The 24,964-nt window shown below is 39.8% G+C and overlaps 1 protein-coding gene across 9 annotated transcripts in view; it reads right to left on the reverse strand.

Annotated features, from left to right (window-relative positions):
- Positions 1-24,964, reverse strand: part of LOC106986839 (cytosolic beta-glucosidase) — a 229,931-nt gene that overhangs the window by 144,310 nt on the left and 60,657 nt on the right. For 7 of the 9 annotated variants that reach the window (XR_008296387.1, XM_053217513.1, XM_027046863.2 and 4 more), the window contains exons 3-4: positions 19,221-20,014; positions 18,376-18,499 (exon numbers count right to left, since the gene is read on the reverse strand). Coding sequence is in view for 8 of the 9 variants with exons in the window: in XM_053217513.1 (XP_053073488.1) it covers positions 18,376-18,499; positions 19,221-20,014 (918 nt within the window). In the remaining variant the exon portion in view is untranslated. Of the gene's footprint in view, positions 1-9,252; positions 11,207-18,375; positions 18,500-19,220; positions 20,015-24,964 lie in introns of those variants that run through there. The other 2 variants (XM_027046790.2, XM_053217511.1) reach the window with 2 other exon arrangements.

Raw genomic sequence — 24,964 nt, forward strand, 5'->3', positions numbered from 1 at the left:
ACAGAGGCCAGAAACTTCAAACCAAAATGTTAGGTTCGTAACATGATATCCACATGTAACCCCCAAAACTGTTCCATCCAGACATTTATTTATGAATGTTCTCTCCTGTGCTGAAGGAGGTTTCCAAGTCAAACACTTTGTGATTGATTGGAGCAGATTTGACTTTAAAGAATTAAGTGTGCTTACTTATAATTTCATAAAGTCTCTATAATTCATGTTTTTTTTGTTATCGGTGAGAATCACAGTGATCCAGTTCTAATGCAAAAATATTTATCTCAACAGAGTTTGATTAAATAAAGCCAACACATGTCATCCTGAGCTCAGAATTCATATTAACTTTCAAAACCAGAAGAGAAGTGAACAAAAGGCGGAGGAAGAAAACTTTTACATGCTATCATCATTTCTGTTGCAAAAGCAAAGCCAGAGTTTCAACTGGGGGCAAAAGTAGGACTTGGCTAGGACGCGGCAGTCCGCACCATCCTCGTATCGCTGGGCGTAAAGTTAAGTGCTATCAGTAGGTTGGCGATGTTTTGGGACTTCATCACTTCAGACTGTTCTAATGTAGAGGATGCGAGAATTACATCAGGGCCTTGGCTGAAACTCCCTGAAATTAACAGAATTTAGGATTGGAAGGTGATCGTGTCCAGATAGCAGCTGTGTCTTATATATTTCTGCATCCTCCACGGAAGCAAGTGCAGTTTGTGTACTCAATAAATATCAGCCGGTTGCACACACTTGTGGAATGACCCTCCCACACGGGGCAGACATCCTCTCAACAGCGTCGTTGACAGATGGGCACCTGGCATCTGCTTCCATGCCATCTATTGACAAGTATCTCATGATCTCCTGAGGACGCTCACTCCCTTACTCAGCCCCACTAACGGTTAGAAAGCTCTGTCTTATGTCAAACTGAAACTCTCTTGCATGTAATGGGCCCCCACTGGCCTGAGTTCTGCCCTCTCCAACAACACAAAATGAATCTGTTTAGTCTTCTGATAGTTCTTTAGCGATTTTAGCAAAAACTAACCGCCCTCTCCCTGTTATGAGATCATCCCAGTCATTGCCTTCTGGGCATCATTTAGAATGTTAATATTAATGTGAGTGCTCAGCGGTGCCAAGGATGGGAGATACCATTCCAGACAAAAACTGCGAGTGATGCTATTATACCTTATAATCAGATCCCGCACTGTGAACGCAAGCACAGCAAACTTTTAAACACACGTTAGCTTCCGTGAGGCATATGCAACAATGTGTACCGGGCTTCTTGTGTTGACTCCTTCCAAATTTCATTTCTGAATGAGGAATCCGATCATATCACTTCCTTGCCTAATATTCTTCAATGATTCCCATGACTTTCATTCAATCAACAAAAATTTATTAAGTTCCTATTATGTGCCAGGAACTATGCTATGTCCTGGGGTGCCAGAAATGATCAGGGAAGCACGGTCCCTTCTCTCATCAAGCTTGCAGTCTGTGGAGATGTGTCAGAAAACCATTAAACAACTAAGAAATACAATTTCAGATAAAGAAAACAGGTAAAAACTGATTGGAAATGAAGGTCATGTATTAGTCAGCTCCTCAGGGAAAGCCTGTATGAGGAGGTGAAATTTAAGCTAAGACCTCTTTGATGAAAATGAACAAACCACCATAAAAGTAGCAGCAAACTTGGTTTTGCTCTGTCCCAGGGAGATTTTTCTCATCTGCAAATGGGAAATGCATTCCCTCAACTCTTCACCCAAATCACTGATTAATAATGTTGCCCGGGACAGGGTCGAGAAGGGAACTCTAGGCACCTAAGAGAGTTTCCTGCTAGGCTGTCTCTTGCAACATCTAATTTCAAGGACTTTGCAAAAGCAAATAATACGGCTTTCAAGATTTCGAAAGCAGGGCAGAGTTTGCTCCCTACCACACTCCCATAAACAATAGAGAGGATGGTGCTGCCTGTTCTGGGGTTGTTTTCCTCTCCAGCAAAGCCACCTAGTGAGTAGCAAAGGAACTTTCCAGGAACGCATTTCAATGTATTGGCACTTGCAGCACCAGCCCCAGTGGGAGGCTCACAGCATGACACCTCAGCCCAATACAATTCAAACTTCCTTTCCCAGAGCAAAGACATAGCCGTCCCTGGACAGCTTGCCTTCCTGGAGAAGGCAATACTGTTGAGTTAGTAGATGAAGCCTGGTAGAAGCCTGTGTCGTACTGTATACATGTCTACAAGAAGGGGCTTGAGGGCAGTGTTCTGGAAAGGGGCAACTGAAAAATAAAACCTCTATACGATATCACTTTACCTGTCCCTGGTCCTCTGTGACCAGAAAACAAACAAAAAAAGCCTTATGCATCTTCCCTGTGTTCTTCATTTGCAACATATCTCTGAAGAAGATACAACTTTTTCCCAGCCCTTACCTTTAGCTAGAAAGACCTCATGTGAATACTCAGCACAAATCTCGCATTTTAGATTACAGTTGCTAACCTGTTAAACAAACTCATTCACCCAAACTCATTATAATCTGCAGGTTTTCATGCTGTGCATCCCCAATATACAGGGTGACTGTTATGATTATGCGGGTTTTACTATGCACAAGTATAGAGAACACCCTTGAAATAAAGTGATTTTAGATTTGCTTAGTCTTTGTGACCATTTCCCAGATAATGTAAAGTGTTTTGAGGATAAGGAGCCTCATTCTAAATGGTACAAAGACACCAGGTGGGTTAGCTGAAGGCCTGCTTCATAATCTCCCATATAAGGAAAGCCTTTCAAACATGAGCTACTCAACGATATTCAGAGCAGCACTGTTTCTAAAAGTGAAAGAAAAAATGTCCATCATCTGGACTATGAATGTCTGTCGGCAGGAAAATGAATAAATGTGGTGTGTTCACATATCCGAATACCACAGATCCATTAAAAAGAATGAATTAAACCTAAAAGTATCAACATGGGTAAGTCTGCAAGAATGTATCGTTGAAAACGGGTATGTATAGAGGGACACCATTTATGTGAATGCTGTAACGCACAAAACCACATATACAAATAGGTTATGGATCCATATATTTGTAGCAAGACGCATATCTAATACACAAGTGGACACACATCAACTTCAGGTTCAGGATCACCCCAGGTCAGGGAGGGGGCCTTGGACAGGAGATTCGGACAGGAAGAGTACAAAGGAATTCCACCATGGTCACTTTCACTTATTTATTTACCTATTTATTTATTTCCTAATGTAAAATATATGTGGCAAAATACGAACATTTGTTAAATCTGGGTCACAGTTATGCAGGAACCTGTATCTTACTGTATGTTTGAAATAACATAAGTGAAAGAGCAAGGCGGTTAAGCTTCATTTCCCCAGAGGAGCTGTTCTGTTGCTTCCCCTCTGACAACGAGATCCTTATTATTCAGCGGCTTTCCAATTTTTTCTTTTTTTAGCAACAGTCTTCCTTTCAAATGAAAATTTTTACGGGTTCCTAATACATACGACCAATAAAAGCTGAGGTGCCCTGGAGCCCCACTTCCTCACCTTACCTCCATGCAAACTAACAGTCCCCAAAGAGATCTCTGTGCAACCCAGGGCTCCACACAGCTCGATTTCAAACCACAGATGTAACTAATGGGGAATCTCTTTGGACCTGGTCTCCTGGACCCTACAAGCCAGTTTCCAAGCTTTGTGTCAACGATCCATGGTCAGAATGTTTGCATTCTCCCTTTGCCCTCCTTCTTCGGCCTCACTAGCTGGTAACCATGTCTTTTTTATCTAGAGCCTGAAATCTTCAATAATCGACAAAAATTAATACTTCTCAACAAGTTGAAACTGGCATTTCTTAACCGTCCTTCCTACCATTATTCTCAATAACAGATTTAACAGTGCTTGTGTTAAAGTAAATATGTGTGTGTGTGTGTGTGTGTGTATTTTAAATAGTAACACAAAAAAGAAGATAGTTTCTTTTCAAGAAGCAAATCTCCCTTAAATAAAAGGAAAGCAAGAAATGACTTGGGGTGAATGCAATTACACATGTTTATAAGAGAATACAGTATTAGGAATGTCAAAAGTCAGAAAAATAAGATACATCAAATAAACACCCTTGAACCACTGATCAACACAAGTATTTAATATGACATTTCTGTGACTAATGCTGTATCAGTACAGAAAACTAGTAAACATATTTAAACTTCAATTTTGTGAGTGTTCGTATGCTTTAGCATTATATTTGTATTTTAGTATATGTGCTGGTGAAGCAAGCACAGCATTATATTTATATTAACATGTATCCATTTGTTCTGCCAGATGGTCTTCTACTACTACACTTAGGGAAATGTCACATTTTGTTAAAGTAGCCTATTCAATAAAACATTCCAATTGACCATTCTAAGATACCAAAGTTCAAACTCACGGTTCCCAAAAGATTCAAAATAGCCCTATAATGCAAATATGGTTTGTCAAACACGAAAAATGTTTGTGGTAGCTAAACAGATACACGTTTGGTATAGATAAGAAACAGTGATAGTGATAGCATTGAGTTGCTGGCTTTTAAAAAATGTCTATGTAATGAGAATAGAAACTACTTTGGGAAGAAACAGTAGTAACATGGAGCTTACCTTATGGACTGAATGACAGCTACCTAGTGAGCTGAGTCTCAGAGAGATCCCAGGATTAGAGTACAATGCTAATTGTTGCTGTCTGGCAATGCACCCGGGCTTCCTCTCCTCAGCTAGCGCCCACCCGGACATCACATGGCAGACTTCTACATTGCGACGGGAGCACCCTCACCAAGGCACCCTGCCTTCGCACCAGGACCGAGCACTGTGTGGTCTTGGAAAGCAACATGAAATCTTCACCAGCCTGTTTCCCCTTGGCCTTGCTCTCCCTCTAAAGGAAACAATCCCCCTCCATCTACTGTCACTGTTGCACTCGAGGCGTAAGTACTGAGGATGGCAGCTGGGATGTGAAGGGCGTTGTGGAAGAGAGACTGTCATGTAGAAGAGGGGTTTCAGGGCAAGGCAGGGATTTAAAGGCAGGCAGAATAGGGCCAGAGGAGAACCAATGTATACTACTATGTCCTATGGTGATCAATTAAATGACTGAAATCAATCTGCTTGCCTGAGAATGAATACCTTGTTAACTGGGGTCACAAAGGGACAAGAATAGTGATAATTTTTTGAAGAGGCTACTTTTAACACAAGCCAGCTGTCAAGCCATCTTTTAAAGCAGCAGACGACCTTATGTGGGGTGGGGGGTGGGGAGATGAGGGGAGGAGAACGTGGGAAGTTCAAAGGACCACAGAAATGATAAAATGCATGGTGAAGTTTTCATCAGGAAGGTTATATAGCCTAAGAAGCCCAATGAAAATAAGTCTAAAACATGATTGGATAAGAGTAAAGGTTGATGAAACACCAAGATAGATTGATTACTGATGTCAGCTGTGATGTCCGTCTCTGGCAATCCATAGGAAAAGAACAGACAACCCTCAGGGCTAGATTTAGTTACTCATCTGCACAAAATCAGATGGGATGACCACCATGATGACCTTGTGATAAAGAAGCATGCAAGCAGGGCCTTGTATACAGTATCATTTCAGGATATTTAAGGATTAGGTCTAGAATTTCCAACAGGTAATAAGTCAACACATTGGGCCTGAGAATGCATAGTGTGGAGTGAATCCATCCAGCAAATGCCCAGTTTATCTGTAGGGCAGAATTTGAGTTCCAACAATGTACAATACACTCGTTATTAGCCTGACAGTCAGGAAGTGGAGTGCTTCAGCTAATCAAATATTTTTTGTTAATTGTTACCACATGCAGAAGGATTACAAATTTTTAAAGAATGAGAATAAATTAAAATACACTTAACACTGAAACTAAACTGATTATAATTTAATCTTTCTCTAATTATTCAGAATGCATTTCAGGGTCATCAGAGAAGCATAAATTATCAATGCTTGATGACTGATCAGGAAGTCACAGTTTTTTTGAAAATCCTGGTTAATAGATGCTGGGTAACAAAGAATTCACTGCAACAGTTATCATTTGGGGGATTTATGTGCTAGGCATTTTGCTAGGATATGAAGTATGCCATTAATCCTCACCAAAAATAAAATTTCACAAAGGATGAACTGATATTCAGAGTCCAGAATAACTTGTCCAAGGCCACACAACACAAACGGGTGTCAGAGCCGGGCTTTGAATGCAGAACTATCTGTCTTTAAAGAATATGTTCGTTCACTACATCAAGCAAATCCTTATTGTGTAAAACTATTCATAGAATGTGCTGTCTGTACAAAACTTACACACAATGGGTCATGCTGTTTATTCTTCCAGGAATGCTGAAGGATTTTTCTTACCCAGTCTTGAGATTCCTCTCATGTATTCATGAGGGCAGGAAACTGTGGCCATGAAATATTTTTGAAGTTTCTTTTTAAATGAATGGCCAACTGCTCCTTCATAGGATCCACAACATAGACTGAACATCTTTGGAAGAAACATGTTTTAAGACACTAAACCAGTGTGGCCTCAAGCACAAAACAAAATGATTTACCAATAAAGGTGTATACACTTAATATATACACTCATATACTCAAATTTTATACAGCGATTTAATTTTTGTGCTATTTTGCTTACTTTTTTAATGTTCATTTATTTATTTTGAGAGAGAGAGAGTGCGTGAGCAGGAGAACAGCCAAGAGAGAAGGAGGAAGAGAGAGAGAAAGAATCTCAAGCAGGCTCTGCACTGTCAGCACAGAGCCCGATGCGGGGCTCGAACTCACAAACAGTGAGATCATGACCTGTGCCGAAATGAAGCACTGGACACTTCACCGACTAAGCCACCCAGACACCCCTTATTTTGCTTATTTTTAACTATAAAACATATTAGACTTGAAATTACTCATGAAACAATGTGGCTCTTTAAAATTATTTGACTTTAGGCTGGGTTTAAATCCATTACAGAAATGAGTTCTACCTGTTAAGGGAGGAAAAAAGTTATTTCATCAACAGATATGATACATCCTTCTTCCCATTATCTATGTTTAGTCCCAAACTCATTCATGTTTTCACTTGAGACATTTGTGGCTTCCTGTTCACCTTCCCTCACCAGCGCCAATTAAAATTCTTCAAGGTTCAAATGGCTTTTCTTCCTCCACCCATAATGGTTTCACTTATCTCTAAAGCAGGCAGTGATTCCTATAATGGAATTTCACAAACAAGGGGGGACATGTGGCTGAACTTTAGAATGGTACAAAATAATCTCAGGCCATGATACTGTTTCATTAGCTAATCTCACTCACACACAGGAGACTTTGCTGTTGCTGAGATGACCCTATTCAAGGAGACAAGCCTCCCTCCCTCTCCTCTGCACATAGCGTTTCCAGATAAGCCCTAAGAATTTCTGTCTATCCCAAAATGAACTATTTTCATCTCCAGCAGCAAGCTGATATTTTCATTGTATTAAAGAAAAAGCTACCTTAACGGTAACGGGGTAAAAGGAACCCTGACTGTGCTCAAACGCTCCAATCAGAGAAAGAGACTTCCAGATATGAAGCTTCTCCACAGAAATATGGTGGGAAGGTAGTTCTGAAAAGGCTGCAACTTGATTCCTCTTTCTAAGTCAGGATCTTGCCCAGACACAAAAGTTTCACACTCAAGTCAAATCTAAGGAAAGTGAAACTCACTGCACTTCGTAACTGAATTAAACTTCATTTAAGGTGGAGCTTGGAAAACGTACTCAACTGGCTTAAAACTTGATCGATTAGGTGGGGCTTGCCATGATCATATTTTGAAAGGTGATTCTACTACTCATGATTGTAACTTCCGTGGACTTGTTCAGCTGGGGATTTTACTCTTAGTCTTTGGACTGTTTGTTCGCTCTATTTCCTCCCTGAGATTCTATGTTCTCCACAGTAATTCTGTTAAACTTGAATCTGAGGTGACCCTTCTGACTCTGAACTCCAAGGGATTACTTTCTCAGGGGAAGAAAAGTGAGGCTCGTTTTTGATATGAGTGAATAGAAGAGGAAACACCCAGATTGAAGGTCAAGAAAATGTTACCTGGAACCTGAGTCAATATCAATAGGAACAGTTCATTGAAAATCAAAGTGTTATTTTATGCCCACCTAAGAAAGGTGTTCACATTGCAAATTAAGTAGCTGAATGAGAAAGAATGAAGAAAGCTTAAAAAAAAGATATCAATTATAATTCCTTAGACTTTATTTTATAACCTAAGAAATTATCAAGAGTTCTAATAAAATATGATCCTTGACATACCTGCCTAGAAAGCATATTTATAGGGTCGCAAAATTCTTAAACTGGAAGGATCCCAAAAGAACAGCTAGTTCAATACTTTTTCTTTTTTTTTTTTTTAATTAAAAAAAATGTCTATTGTTTCTGAGAAAGAGACAGAGCATGAGCAGGGTAGGGGCAGAGAGAGAGGGAGACACAGAATCCGAAGCAGGCTCCAGGCTCTGAGCTGTCAGCACAGAGCCCGACGTGGGGCTCAAACTCATGAACCATGAGATCATGACCTGAGCTGAGATCGGAGGCTTACCCAACTGTGCCTCCCAGGCACCCCAACACTTTTCTTTTTCTAATGAAGAAATTGAAGCACAGAGGGGTTAAGTGTATTTAAATGTTAAAAACTGTCAACATATATTTCAATTATTGTCACAGCAAAACCAAGTTTAATATCAGAAGAGTATAAATAAATAACACCTATGCATAATACCAAAGCATGAAAACTATTTTCATAACAGCAAAAACAACCTACTATCTCTTTAAAAGAGCCAAATGGGGGCGCCTGGGTGGCGCAGTCGGTCGAGCGTCCGACTTCAGCCAGGTCACGATCTTGCGGTCCGTGAGTTCGTGCCCGGCGTCAGGCTCTGGGCTGATGGCTCAGAGCCTGGAGCCTGTTTCTGATTCTGTGCCTCCCTCTCTCTCTGCCCCTCCCCCGTTCATACTCTGTCTCTCTCTGTCCCAAAGATAAATAAACATTGAAAAAAAAAATTTTTTTTTAAATAAAAAAAATAAATAAATAAAAGAGCAAAATGGTGGCATAAATCTAATATTTTCTTAAAATTCGCAGGAAGAATGCAGTTTTCCTGCTAATCTAGACTCAGTTTCCTAATCAACCATTATGCTTTTACTGACCAGCTACTGAATGCTAAGTATGTAACTCAAAACTCCAAAATCTAATTCTGGTAAGAATTTTGACATTAAAAAATGGTAAATAAAATATTTGTACACACTGTTCCTGCCTATGAGTGCTTGTACCTTTTAATAACTTTCATTTCTTCTGAAGATGGTTTTCTTCCTTACTTCCAAGGATTGTAATGGTATTGTCTTTAAGAATCAAAGTGTCTCTCAACTCCCATCTATTCAACTGTCTTATTCAACAAGTGCTTAATTGAAAGAAGGGCTGTGGTTGTGTAAGGAGCCCATGAACCAGTTATGGCACCAATTTTTAATGTTTTTGTTCATAATATTGCTGATTTTCTTCTACACAGCTATTTTTCTTCTTGCTATTGAAAAAATAATATAGGATGTAGTTAACCAGTTATTCACCCAACCTGGGAAAGCGGGCAGAAACAGCATTTATCGTACTATACAGCAATTGACAATTATACCATGTCAAAGTTATAAGTAGGTAAGATAAGACCACTGAGAGGAAGGCTATAAAACTGGTGAGCTTAGCACTGCTTAAGGTGTAATTACCAACACTGCAAATCCAGACACTCGTTTCTTTAGTGCACGCAGAGTCAGTCCCCACTGAAGACCTTCATCTACAGAACATAATGTCCATGTATTAATTTATGATGGGGACTATTTTTTTCCAAGCACTGGGAAACTCATGTAAAGTTTCCTGAGTAGCAAGGGCTAATACCTGGCCATCCGCTTCTCCCTACTCTTTTCATGAGCCCACAGGTGTCCAATAGAATCTGTATTAACACCATTATCCAGGCAACCCCTGCCAATCCCACTAAGATAAATTTTACAAGCCTTGTTCCACAGCAGTGCCTTTTCATTCTCTAGATAACTAAGCGGCCAGGTAGTAATCAAGTTATTTTGGAGATCAGGAAATAAGAGCTAATATAAGCAGCTGCTTGAGGACCACTTCACCATGGCCCAGTGGAAAACTTGAGGAGTTCACCTTCTCTCAATTCCAAAAGCTCTCTCATCAACTGAATATTCTAGCATCGCTCTCTCCTGAAACAGGTTTAAAAAAAAATCATTACCTCTTCAAACCCATGTTTTAATTTCTTTTGGATAATAAAAGGAAAGTAGAAATAGAATTGCTTTATCATATGGTAGCTCTATTCGTAATTTTTGGAGGTACCTCCATAGTGTTTTCCGTAATAGCTGAACCAACTTATGTTCCTGTTAACAGTGTACAAGAGTTCCCTTATTTCCACATCCTTGCCAACACTTATCTCTTGTCTTCTTGATGATAGCCAAGAGATATATGCACTCCTATGTTTACTGCAGCATTATTCACAATAACCAAAGATATGGACACAATCTAAGTGCCCACCCACAGATGAATGCATAGAGGTTGTGGTGTGTGTGTGTGTGTGTGAGTGTGCATACACAATGAAATATTATTCTGCCATGAGAAAAAGGCAAAACTTGCCATCTGAGACAACAGGGATGGAACCTGAGCGCCGTATGCTAAGTGAAATCAATCAGACAGAGAAAGATAACTACTCATAAAAAACCAATGGAATGGTGGTCACCATTGGCTGGGGGGATGAGGGAATTGGGGATAAGTTGTTTAAAGGTACAAACTGGAAACTAATAATGAATAAATTCTGGAGAGCTAATAAGGCACATCATAGTGATTGTGGTTAACTATATTATATTATAAACTTCAAAGCTGCTAAGAAACTAGATCTTAATTGTCCCCACCACAAAAAAAGAAATAATAATTATGTAACATAATAGCTAACACTATGGTGGTTATCTTATTGCAAAATTTAAATATATCCAATTAGTGTGTTGTACACTTTAAACTTACAAAATTTTATGTGTCAAATATATTTCATTTAAAAATCATTATCAAATCCTTCCTCTTTTTTTTCTCACCTTTTTCAAGATTCCATTGAGTCTACTCTTCATATTGGAAAAATTTATTTTCTCCAGGTAAATTTTTCTTCAATTATTTTACAGGTCTCCTTTATAGTCATAAAAATAAAACTGGGCTTCTGTTTGCTGCTACCTTGCACAAAAACTAGTGGACAGATTAACATAAAAAAATGGAGAGGGTAAGTTTGAAATCATCTTAAATGTTTTTTTTTAAGTCTTTATAGCAGTCTTAAAATTCACCTGGCCTTAAGTAGTGGGGATCCTTAAGTAATCATACCCCCAGAGCAGTTGGAACTGAATTAAAAAGGAGTGCAGGGGCGCCTGGGTAGCTCAGTCAATTAAACATCTGACTTTAGCTCAGGTCAAGATCTCACAGCTAGTGAGTTCGAACCACGTGCGGGGCTCTGTGCTGACACCTTGGAGCCTGAAGCCTGCTTCGGATTCTGTTTCTCCATCTCTCTCTGTCTCTCCCCCGTTCATGTTCTGTCTCTCTTTCTCTCTCTAGGGAAAAAAAAAAAAAAGGAGCACAAAGGAATATCCATCTGTAGGGGCACCGCATACGTACAGAATGCAACTGAAGGGGACGGTGAAGAAGAACTTTGCACATTCTTTGCACGAGGGCAGATTCTCTGATGTGTAATTGAGCTGCTTCTCACATGGGCGACTCCAAGAAACCTACTGCCGTGGAGCAGATGTACCACGTTCTATGTTTCTAGGAGAGTGTGTGTGCCACATGGTGTAGATCTCTAATCCTATCAATATGTGCGGCACCCAGATAAGCCTGGTGAAGTAGTCTAACAACCACCTATGTGTGTGTGTGTGTGTGCGCGTGTATGTGTGGGTGACTGTGAGCATCACCAAGCTCTACACCAGTCCTGCGGTCACAGCACACGTTCTCAAAAACCCCTAAACTGATCACACCATCATAGCAGTTGAGAAACGTGCAGGAAAATAAAACCGCAGAACCTGGGAATTGCAGATGAAGGCAAGTGGATAAGGAACACCAATCCCGTTTCTTTGCAATGGAGAATACTGAGGTCCAGATTATGGATTTGGGGCCAGAGTGACAGATGTCCTTAAAAGTAAGGTAAATATATCAATATGAGAAAATATCTAATATTTTAAGGTATTCAAAGCATACAGAGACAGAAATCATCTCATTTTATTGCACAGCTGACTTTGGGTTGGCAGAATAGTAATTAGCATTAGTCCCATTTAACAGGTGAGAAAGATGACATTCAGAGTCCTGCTGACATTCAGAGCTGAGCTGCAGGCACACCACAAGAACACAGGACTTAGTCTGTCTTTACTCTCCAAGACCCGCACAGACTTTTTACTCTCTTATGCTTTCTGTGGAGAATAGAAGGCAAAGGTAAGTGTGCCACTACAGAGAAGTAGGGGAGAAGGTAACAGGGAAAGGTCATTTGGCATGTCTCTGTTTCAGGTAAACTCTGGCTGTCTGAGTTTGTATGTGGTCTGAGTATGAAGGCTGATGGAACACAAACGTACTGGAAATTGTTTTCTTCGTAACTTTTCATATTCCACAAGTCTGCACCCTAGCATACGCTAACAATTCTTGTGCACAGCCTTCAACCCCTGTTCTTTCTTCTCTATTCTGACCTTGACTAGCTGTCATCCAGTTCAGCCAGGAGCAACGGTACCAAGCGAATCTGATATCCGACCACACACGTTTCCAAAATTGTGAGCTCTCTGTGAGCGACGGGAGGAACTGCTTCATCAGGACTAATTGCCAAAGGTTTACTTTGAGAAGCAATAAAGCAGTAGATAGGGAGTGGAAATCTATATGCAGGTACTTGGGTTTCTATTCTGAGCTTGCAATGGATTTTTAATTGGTTCGTTTTGCTAAAAGGTCAATGTATTAACCTTTGAGATCTTTCCTTAATTCTTAAGATTTCTTAAATGCACATTTAGAAACACACAGGTGCTTAACACATTTTGTCCAGTTAAACGGGCCTCTGTGATCTGAAATTGACATAGGCAGGTGGCTGCCAGATCTGCACTACTTCGGGAAATGGATGTATTTCTCCTTTACTGGCTCTCCGTGGGAAGGAGAGGAGGAGAGGGGAGGGAGTATGCTGACAGACAACAGCGGGGTGATTCTGTGCTCAGCATCTTGTCTTGGTGGTATACCCAAGCTGCAAGATTTATAACCTTCTTGTTACAATGCATCAGCTTCAACACTTTCAGTGAAGTCTTCAATAACTTCGATGACATCTTGCTGAGGGGTTTTGTCATTAAAAGCCTAAAGCTGGTCATTAACAAACCTTCTCTGCAATCATCTACTGCTGTGCTAACTCAGGCATGGATCCGACTGGAAAGTTGGGCTGGCTCAGAAACTTTCCAGAAGTCTGCTTTTTTTTTTCTTTTTTTCCCCTCTCTATGGGGTATATTTCTTTAGGGAAAGAAAATACAGTTCTCAATTATTTAATCATTTATTTCTCATTACCCATTGGCTAACTCTTCTCTGACAGACACAACCAAATTCAACAAAGTATACAACACCCACTACATGACAGAAATGGCAGTCAGGGCTGAAGATATAACCACGAAAAAGACACGGCTCCAGTCTCAGGGAGTTCACGGCCCCCTTCAAAAATTAGCCATCATTTACAGAATCCTTTGTAATGGGCCAGACTCTGTATTTAGGCTTTAAAGGCACTACCCTGTTCATTTTGCAGATGTGCTTATTAGCCCCGTTTTAAAGATTAGATAGCTGAGGTGTCGTCTGCTTATGAATTTTCCCCAAATTATTGATTGAGCATGTGAGTGGCAGAACCAGGCTTCGAACCCATGTCTTGCCTGAATCCCAGCAAGTTCATGGACTCCAAACAACAGGATCTGGGCCAAGAAGAAGGCAAAGGCCATGGCATTCCAGGCTGAGGGAAAGATCATGGGCCACGCAAGAGGCAGGCAGGCACATGCTGGGCATGTGCTCAGGCACGTGATGAACAGGCAGAACACAGACTCAAATCCCCTTTCAGGAGAACTGAGGTCACGGCTGGAGTATTACTTACTGAGGCCAACCTCCCCTGCTTCACACTCTCGCTCACCTCAGCGGCTTTCAGATTATTGAGGCATCCATTTGTGTGTGTTTACACAGGAACTTAAACTCGCCTGCTGTCGGCTCCGGAACAGCAAGGACTGGTGTACGTTTTACGAATATAACTGACATTCATATGATGTGAGAAAAGCTTAACTCCTTGAAGATGACTGCTTTCCAAACCTACACAAACATCAAGCAACCCAGTTGCTTGATGGTCGTTCTGCTGCCAATGATTTAAGTTTTCCCCTAATCTGGCAACCTCTCTGATGGAAATAATGAATAGAGGGAGGCTGTTTCTGCTTTCTACTCCACAGGAATCAACTGTAAATAGCCAGAGGCCCAAAGCTACAAGACTGACTCAGAGGTTCCCCCCCAAAAATGACGGAGAAACCTGTAGACATGGGGGAATATTCTGCTATAACCTAATTACTTGGAGGGAAATTTGAAAAAAAGCCTTGGGATGACATTTTTAAAATAAAAAGTTAAAAAAACTTGGGGTGATAAATCTATTCTTAAGAGTACATATTTCGGGGCTCCTGGGTGGCTCAGTGGGTTGAACATCTGACTTCAGCTCAGGTCATGATCTCTCAGTTCATGAGTTTGAGCCTGGGGTCAGGCTCTGTGCCGACAGCTCAGGGCTTAGAGCCTGGAGCCTGCTTCAGATTCTGTGTTTCCCCCTCTCTCTGCCCCTCTCCCACTGGTGCTCTCTTTCTCAAAAATAAATAAACATTTAAAAAAAAATTAAAAAGAGTACACATTTTCTAATAATAATAATTATTATTACCATTGATTGAGAGCCTACTGTGCACCAGCAGTTGGTGGTTGGGGGTGATTACACAACAGCTCATTAAATGGAATCTTTACAACAACCCCGGTCAAGGAAAGTGTTAATCCATTTGTATAGGTGAACAAACTGAGGATTTAGGAGGCTGAACAATTTGCCAAAGGCCCCTCACTGAATAATTTGCAGAACTGAAATGTAAGCCTAGTTATAGGTTATTGCAAGTTTTTTGTGTCTCTATTCTGTTGCTTTTATCTATATCTATGTTAATGAAAAACAATCTATTTAAAGGCATTTAAATAATACAATGATTAAAAAACCATTAGCCGATTTCCCTCTCTTTTTTTTCTTGAAATGACATCCCCCGCCCGCCCCGCCCCCTGCCGCCCTTTCCCAAAAGGAAACAGAAACATTAGCTTACTTTTTACTGCTCAATTAATTGCTGTGGGATTTTACCTGAAGAGATCAGAAAGACCTCCAGGTGGATATCATTGATCCAACTATAGTGTCATTATGTGCCTGTCCGTAAGTGTGATGTTAGAGAGAAGGCTTTGTTTGTGGGGATCACAAAGCCATCATCCATCCGACTCTGCGGGTTCTGGCGGGCCCTCACCTGCAGCGCCTCCCACGAATGTCTTCCTTGGCCTGTTATTAGTTTTAATTGCTCACAGGGCGTTCTTACTAGTAAAGTTCTTGCCAGTCAAGATCATCAGCACCACCTCAAAGGAGTCTCAGGAAATCAATTAGTAAATTAGGCTCTAGTCCCCTGAGGAGAGGCAGGATAGGGAGTGTCGAAGCTTTGTCCAAGGTCACAGGACCAATTGGCCCCTGCAGACGCAGCAGGAAGCAAATTTATTCAAGTCCAGAGTACCAAAGTAAGGAAAAGGTTCTGTGTGGTAGGACAAGTAATCACTCTGAGTCAGAAAACCCTGGACTCACAGACCTTATCAAACACCAAAATAGTAGTAGTGGTAATAATAATGCACACATTCTGCTTGGTTCTAGGAGATATGACTTAGTAACTGTGATCTTGAGCAAATGACTTAGCCTCTTTGAATCTCACTTTTCTCATCTGTAAAATAGGAGCAATGACCTCATCTCACTGTTTTGAAAATGAAGTAATATGATGGTATCAGCGAAGATTCTTTTTGTTCCAAGTGATGGAAACCCAGTCAGATTCAGATGAAGCAGAAAGAGCACTTAATTATAAGTAAAAGTAATGTCTCTCAAGAACATGCACGCAGCTGGGTCTGAGGAAGAACTGGAATTAGAGGCTCCATTTCTAAGTGCCACCCTGAAGCCCTCCCTATTTCTTGTCTCCACGTCCCTGCAGCCCCCCTTTATACTACTGCTTAGCGTCCATGACAGGACATAGCCAACAGCCCACAAAGGTACATCCCCCTGCCAAGTTAGGCTAAGAGACAAGGTGACTGGCCCAAATTCTAAACCTCAGGGAAGAACTGGGATTGGCCCAGCTCATGCCATGTACCTGCATTCAGACCAATCAATTATATATTAACAAGGAGCAGGATTGTATTCTACTTACATGGCTATCCCTGGGGTAAGCCTGAAGATGAGAGGAGATGGGTATTTCATAGAAGAAAAGGGATTAATTACTAGAAAAGAGAGTTTCTCCACAGATTAAATAAAAGGTGTCCACTACAACAATATATAAGAAATAGCTATCACTATACTCACTCCAGAATAAATACGCTTGTCTTTTTTTTGTCGATAAGTAGATTTCTGCATATTTGAAAGACCACATTTTTTTAAAAGCAAAAAATTATGATATGTATTAATGACAATGAATATAGATCATCTTATGTTAAAAAATCAGAAAAGAACATAATACTGTGAACAGTTAATGTTTTAAGTGTATAATATTTTTTTCCATATGTTTAAAGACACATGTGAAATTCTACAAGTAGAAAAACAGAATTTTGTTTCTAGTCCTATTCTCCTCTCTTGCCCCTGAGAAATCCAAATCTCTTCACATTTTCCACTCTCACCTTCAGTTACTTTTCTGTCTTTAAGTTGTCTTTGTTTGTGGGTCTACCAGCGAATTTTTAGTGTTAAGGATCTAACTGTATTAAAGTACTTGAAACTATTTCAAAGAGCAATGAAATGTCCTTATATGTTAGCACTAAACAGAGCACCAAGCTGAAAATGAAGAAAGCCAATTTCTATTTTTCTCTCTTTTCCCAGGAAACACAGAACAATTTTGGACAAGTCATTTGTGGTCCTTATATCATCCATAAATCTGCCTGCCGGTAACCAGCTTACTTTCCTCCTAGGATGAAGCTGGGAACATCAATGGATTAACTATGAATAGGGTCATTTACAGGGAGAAAGAGAGTGGAATCTCAGAAAACTGGACATTTCCTTTTTATTTTATCAGGAAGTGAATTCCTACCTAGAGAAAGAATCTGTTTTGCATGTAATACAAAAGAATTATTTCACTTGGATCAAACTGTAGGAATCCAATTGCCCTCTGCCAATAAATTCCAAGCCAGAGTGAGGGATTGAGTACCATATATTTTAGGTTTTGGAAAGAGACCATTTTGTGTCACTTTCCAGAATTCCTTCTGGCTGATTTCAGTACATTACTGATTAATTTGGAAAGAATAATTTTAGGACCTTTCAAATAGAATGATGAGAGAGAAGTGTACCTATCATGGTAAAAAAGGAAATTGAAAGTCTCATTTTACATTGGATTTTGTTTCTGTGATATGATTCCTTTATAGGGAGGAGAAATTAAATTTACAAAGCAAGAGTGTTCCAAGTAGAAGCTGAAATGGGGAAATTAACTGGTGTAGAAATGTGTGTTACCAGTTAAAGATGATTCCTTCACATTTGTTTTCAAATGTGAAAAGAATGCCATGGGGGGAAGAGCATTTGCCAGAATAATAGTATTGTCTTGAAATAAAAGTCACAGATTCTATATGACAAAAACCTGTTCCTAAATGGAGCTGTTTGGTTACAAATGAAACACACAGTGCTGGAAGACTCATTTTAGACCAAGACTCATCGAAGGCCATTCTAAAGTTTATTGCATAAATGCTTAATTTTGGTCCTTTACAAATTCCGTCAGTTCATTTCTTGGTAGTTAGGATGTTGAAATATGCACATAGGCATGCTGTAGCTGGTCAGTACTAATCTTTTTGTAATAACTAATGTTCTCTTCGAACAGACACCACCCCCTCTGTTCATATCACCTTCACCCAGGAGTCACAAAATGCTGAAGACAGTCGCTTTTACTTGATTAAATTTTGAAAGGTTGAAGCTAGGCCAAAATTCTCACCTTCCTCTTTCCCAAATACTTTTTCTCCTCTCTCTTAATTATGTGGCTTTACACTGATTTACATGAATTTCGGCTTTCAAAATCATTGGTCTTTGCTGAATGCAAATAGGCACGTGGGAAAATTATATTAAGTTTGCACAATTGATCTTTCATCATTTCAAATGGTACCTTTGAACAGTTCCTGAAATGTCTGTCTGAAATACTCCCAGCGCTGAGTGTCATCAAGAGATGCAGGGTCACCCTGGGGAAACCCGTTCTCAGTGATGTAAATTACAGGGTTATTATACGTATCCTGGAACAAGAGAGCAGAAGTTTTATTCCAAACAGATGTAAAAAAAAAAAAAAAGACTCATAAAATCAGGTGCATTACCCTCTATCTTCTCTAAGCTACAACCCAAAACTAGTTTTCATCAAATTGCACTGACCCTATTAACTTAATTTTCCACGCACTGACCTTTTATGACTAACAATGGGAAAGCAAAACTGTGCAAATGTCCATGAAGACAGTCAAATGACTCTTATCGTAATGAGAAGACAGAAATATCTTTCTTCCGTCAGCATCTGCTGATTGTCACTACTCCTTAACCCCTTGGTCCCACCAACAGCTACACTCTCTATCTCCCCACGGCAAGGGTCCTAAAAATCATTAACTTAAATTTTTAATTTCAGCTACCTGGACACTATCCAGCATAACGGAGGCCAAAAAAGGATCCAGTTATTTCAGCCTTTAATGTGCCTTTTGATAATCACAGTTGTGACATCAGCCTGAAAAATATTTCCAAGCAACTTCTTTGACCCCAACTGACTTTAACAAAGAATCCCAACTTTGACCTTGTTTTGAAGCCTCTTATCAGCCAGTTATCCCTCACCAACTTAAATCCTAATCTCTCTTCCCAAGCCAATATATAAGCTACTGTCTAAAATCATTCTTTTTCCAAGTTCTTATATATACACATATGTCTGTCTTTCCATTTCCACATATTTGGGTGTACATGAACACAAACGTGTTTTACCTTAATATATTTCAGTAGTTTACGTATTCCCCATGGCACCACATAGACCCAATCCAACCTTTTCCAAGATGGGTCTGGAAAAACTTGAAGCTCCACATCCTGAAGAAAACCCACTTCTTTCTTGTTCTCCTGGTACTTGACTAAACGACTTGTATAATATTGCACAGCAAAGAAATCAGCTGTGCCTTTAATCATTCTCTTCTCTTCTTCTGTAAATTTTGGAAGCCTTGATGATGGATAGCCTTGCTTTTTACTCATGAAGGCAATCTGGGACTTGACAACTTCTGGATAATCACCGTCAATAAATATGGGTTTAGCAAAGAAATCCAAGCAGAAAGCAATGGCTCTTTTAGCAGCTTCCTGGTCGGACACTGAGTTGGTATCTGCTGGTTCCGCCCAGCCAGCAAAAATTCCTAGGGACACCATGCCCTTCTGCTCCTTTCGGAAAAAAGAATCGTAGCTGTGCCAGGATCTGGCGTGAGCTTTGATCAAATTATGAGCTGCCTGATAACCTCCAGTTCCAAAGTGAGGTACACCAGGAGGAAATACACCGAGATCATACGCCATGATGGCAAGAATATTAGGCTCATTTATGGTGATCCACTGCTTGACTCGATCTCCAAACATACTGAAGCAAAACCGGGCGTATTTGTCAAAGGATTCGATGATTGCCTCTGACAACCAACCTCCTTTGTCTTCTAAGGCCTGAGGCAAGTCAAAGTGGTAGAGTGTCACTATGGGTATGACCCCATTAGTTAACAAATCATCAATGATCTTGTTGTAATAGTCTATTCCTAGGAAAGAAAAAAGAAGAACGTATGAGAAGTAAAGTTATTTTTAGAACATTGACGTAAGTAGCGATCCGGAGAGGATTGGGAATAATTTCCTAAGTAACTTTTATTCCAAATAAGGTTTGTTACTTCCTGCATATAATCAAGTAAAGGCTGGGAGGAAGAAACATGAAGAATTCCAAGGAAGAATGGCTGAGCAGAGGGTTGGGGATGTGACGGAAGATGTGGAAGATGTATGTTCTGACAGGAATACATTCGGGCAAGTTGCTACCACATAACTTTGTGTTATTATCACATGTATTGAAATTATTCTATTTGCATGCTTGATTTCTAACCCCACTAGAATACAAGCCTCATAATAGCTGGGGTCGTATCTAAGTCACCTCTGGATCCCCCAAATCCTGGAACAATACCAGAAAGTCAGTAGATAGATGCTCAATAAATAGTTGTTGAATGAATGAATGGTTCTCAATGGTATTAAATATAAAGTAAAGGAACTGATCTAGATGACTGTCTCAGTTCTTCTCCAGATAGAGCGGTCTTATCAATCTAAAAAGGAGACCCACTGAACATGAAAAAGAGGTCCCAGAATGTGGGTTACAAGGGCAGTTAGCCAGAGCCTTGGCATATTAAGGAATATGGTTGAGAACTTTGCTCTAGGATTCTGACTTAGTCCATGAGATACCTAGACACCTCTGGCTCTCACCTAATTCTCCAGCATTGCATGTGGTGGAGGGGGGAGAGCTTTTAGTATTGTGGCAGAGTTCAGAAGAATGTTATTAAGTTGGAGATACTCTGTCTCAGAAACCAATGCCAAGAAGATGTTGCGTCCAACCTAATAAGGACTCTTAACTGGAAGAGACTTTCTTAGGACAGACTGATATTAGTGCTTCGTGTTATTTTATGTCTAAGATTGTGGAAGAAACCTAAGCTCAGAAGAGAGAAGCTGTCCTGCTTTTCTGGATAATAACTAAATTCCTATGTAGAATTGTATTGCACTCAAAGTTTGTTCAGAAGTAGGGTCCTTTTTTCTCTTTTTTTTAACTTCATATCCTCTGATTAAAAAAATAATTTAGGCTTTTCAGGGTGCCTGGGTGGCTCAGTTGGTTAAACAAATGACTTCAGCTCAGGTCAGGATCTCACAGTTCATGGGTTTGAGCCCCATGTCGGACTCCATGCTGACAGCTCAGAGCCTGGAGTCTGCTTTGGATTCTGTTTCTCCCTCTCTCTCTCTCTCTCTCAAAAATAAATAAACATTAAAAAATAATTTAGGCTTCATACACAGAAATAAACTCAAAATGGATGAAAGACCTAAATGTAAGACAGAAAGCCATCAAAATCCTTGAGGAGAAAGCAGGCAAAAACCTCTTTGACCTTAGCCACAGCAACTTCTTACTCAACACATCTTTGGAGGCAAGGGAAACAAAAGCAAAAATGAACTACTGGGACCTCATCAAAATAAAAAGCTTGTGCACAGCGAAGGAAACAATCAGAAAAACTAAAAGGCAACTGACAGAATGAGAGAAGATATTAGCAAATGACATATCAGATAAAGGGTTAGTATCCAAAATCTATAAAGAACTTATCAAACTCGACACCCGAAAAACAAATAATCCAGTGAAGAAATGGGCAAAAGACATGAATAGACACTTCTCCAAAGAAGACAACCAGATGGCCAACCGACACATGAAAAAATGCTCAACATCACTCATCATCAGGGAAATACAAATCAAAACCACAAAGAGATACCACCTCACACCTGTCAGAATGGCTAACGTTAACAACTCAGGCAACAGATGTTGGCAAGGATGCAGAGAAAGAGGATCTCTTTTGTAGTGTTGGTGGCAATGCAAGCTGGTGCAGCCACTCTGGAGGTTCTTCAAAAAACTAAAAACAGAACCCCTACAATCCAGCAATTGCACTACTAGGCATTTACCCAAGGGATACAGGTGTGCTACTTCAAAGGGACACATGCACCCCTATGTTTATAGCAGCACTGTCAACAATAGCCAAAGTATGGAAAAAGCCCAAATGTCCATCGATGGATGAATGGATAAAGAAGATGTAGTATATATGTACAATGGAGTATTATTCAGCAATCAAAAAGAATGAAATCTTGCCATTTGCAACTACGTGGATGAAACTGGAGGGTATCATGCTAAGTGAAATTAGTCAGTCAGAGAAGGATAAATATCATATGACTTCACTCATATGAGGACTTTAAGAGACAAAACAGATGAACATAAGGGAAGGGAAACAAAAATAATATAAGAATAGGGAGGGGGACAAAACAGAAAAGACTCATAAATATGGAGAACAAGCTGAGGTTTACTGGAGGGGTTGTGGGAGGGGGGATGGGCTAAATGGGTAAGGGGCACTAAGGAATCTACTCCTGAAATCATTGTTGCACTATATGCTAACTAATTTGGATGTAAACTTAAAAAAAATAAAATTAAAACAACTTTGTGGGCATCATAAAAAAATAATTTAGGCTTTTGAATTTGTCTTATTCAATCATTAATTTCTTCATCCCTCAAATACACATGTATAGAAAAGCCACTGTATGCTGGACTTATAAACATATGTAAGATAAATACTGTCCTTGACCTAAGGAAGCTCCAATTTTAGTAGGACTACAGATAAATTCACAAACAATCATAATGCAGTATTACTGGTAAAGATAAAGTATGGAATACTATTTAAGTATATGGTAAGGAGTACCCATTCCTAGCTAAGGACATTTGAAAATCTATTTTGAAAGCAATATAACATCATGATTCCAAAAGTGAACTATGGCAACCAGCTACCTAAATTCTACCCCATTCCTTCACCTACTTCAGTGACCTTAGGCAAGTTACTTTATCTCTCTGAATTATCTTTCCCTGTCTGTAAAATGTGGATGATAATAGAAACCTACTTCAATAATTTACAGCCAAGAGTTTAATGAGTTGATAAATTGAACATCATTAGAAAGTTCTTGGCATAAGGTAAGGGGCTCAGTACAAGTTAGCCATCATTTTAACAATTATTATTGTTGTTATTGTTGTCACTAGTGACATCTAAGTTGATACTCAAATGATGAATATAAATCATTCATATAAGACAAGGAAGAATGAGTGATCCAAGAAGAGAAAAAAAGGGAAACAAATATGTGAAAGAGTAAGGGAGGTGTGGAAATAAACAAAGACCACCAAATATGAACAAAGAGTTTATTTATTCAGAGCTTGCTGTAGCGAAGGAATCAGCCATCATCACTTGCATTTGACAGATACTGAAAGTCTGTCAGGAAAGAGAGGAAGCTTTATAGTGAGAAAAAGGAGGGGAAGGAGAAGACTTCAGTTACAAGCTGATTGGAGATTGTTGGCACAGGGAGGCTGGATGTGGGCTAAATAGAAGCAGGGCATCTTAAGCAATTGGTCTGGGACACATATGTGACTTTCTCTGGCTGGTCCTAAGTTGGAAGCAGGGGGAAGGGGAACAAACATACATAACAAAAAAAACAAAAACAAAAAAAAACAAAAACCAGAGAAGTTGGCAGATGTTGATCTAGTTCTGACTATTCTGGGCCAATTGCTACAGAGGTTGTGTTTGGCTTCCTGGGTTTCTTTTGTAGATCAGAGTTTTAGTACCATATATGGACTAGCCAGTCTTCACTTGTAAACTGTATTTTAGCCTAGTGTGGCTCTTTCTGGGAACTGTAAGTCCAGGATAATGATAATGTATAGCTGAGCAGAGAAAGCACAAGAATGGTGAGAGGTAAGCAAGCCAAATAATGCAAGATCATGTGTTGTCTGTCTGCCTGTAAGAGTGGATATTTTTAACAACAGCTCTCTTGTTTTGCAAACCAGAACATAATGTGAATCATGCATAACAACTCCATACTTGGAAGACCCTTACATATGCCATTACTCACTTGGCAGATAGGATACCTCAACCTATGCCCTAATCCATGCCCTATGTCCATGCCCTAATCCATGAAACATGTGAATAAGTTACTTTACATAGAAAAAAGAATTTGCTGATGTCATTAAGGTTAAAAATCTTGAGATGGGGAGATTTCTCTAGATGGTTCAGGTGGGCCCAATCTAACCACATGAGTCCTTAGAAGTGAAAGAGTAGAGCAGAGGAGTGGGTCAGAACGATGAACAACAGAATAGGCCAGAGAGGTGGCAGCATAAGAAGCACTGAACCCACTATTGTCAGCTTTGAATGTGGAAGAAGGGAGCCACCTGCCAAGGAATGCAGGTTGCTTCTAGAAACGGAAAATGGCCCTCAGTTGATAATCATCAAGGAAATGAGGCCTTCAGTCCTACTACCATAAGAAACTGAAACAAGCCAAGAAACAGACTTTGGAAAGAAATGCAACCCTGTAGGCACCTTGGTTTTAGCCTACAGAGACCCATGTCAGACTTCTGACCTCCATAACTCTGCAGTAATAAATTTGTGCTTTTTAATTGAAATATACTTGATATACAATTTTATATTATTTTCAAGTGTAAAACTTATGCGATTTTTAAGCAGCTAAGCTTGTGATAATTTGTTGCAGCAGCAATAGAAAACTAATACATTCACCAAACGTTATAAAGTTTTTCTTTTCTCTCACAATGAAAGATCATTCCGCCGTCCCATCTCAGGGCCTCTGCAAGCCCACATGTCCTGATTTGTAAAACGCAATATCCAACGATGGTATAATGGAATCAGTTTGTAATTGATATGTGTGAAGGTTTTCATAGACAATTCCTTCCATTGGCTCTGAATATAAAAATAACATCAGTTTTCATTTATTGCATTCATACTATATGTGCCATTTCATTCAATCCTAGCCCTAAGCCCAAGAGGTGGGCTTTTTTTTTTTAAGTTTATTTATTTATTCTGAGAGAGAAAGAAAGCATGAGCACGGAAGGGGCAGAAGAAGGGGTGGGTGGAGGAGGAGGGGGAGGAGGAGAGACAGAG

Source organism: Acinonyx jubatus, chromosome B1 (assembly GCF_027475565.1).
Source record: "Acinonyx jubatus isolate Ajub_Pintada_27869175 chromosome B1, VMU_Ajub_asm_v1.0, whole genome shotgun sequence".
Lineage (NCBI taxonomy): Eukaryota > Metazoa > Chordata > Mammalia > Carnivora > Felidae > Acinonyx > Acinonyx jubatus.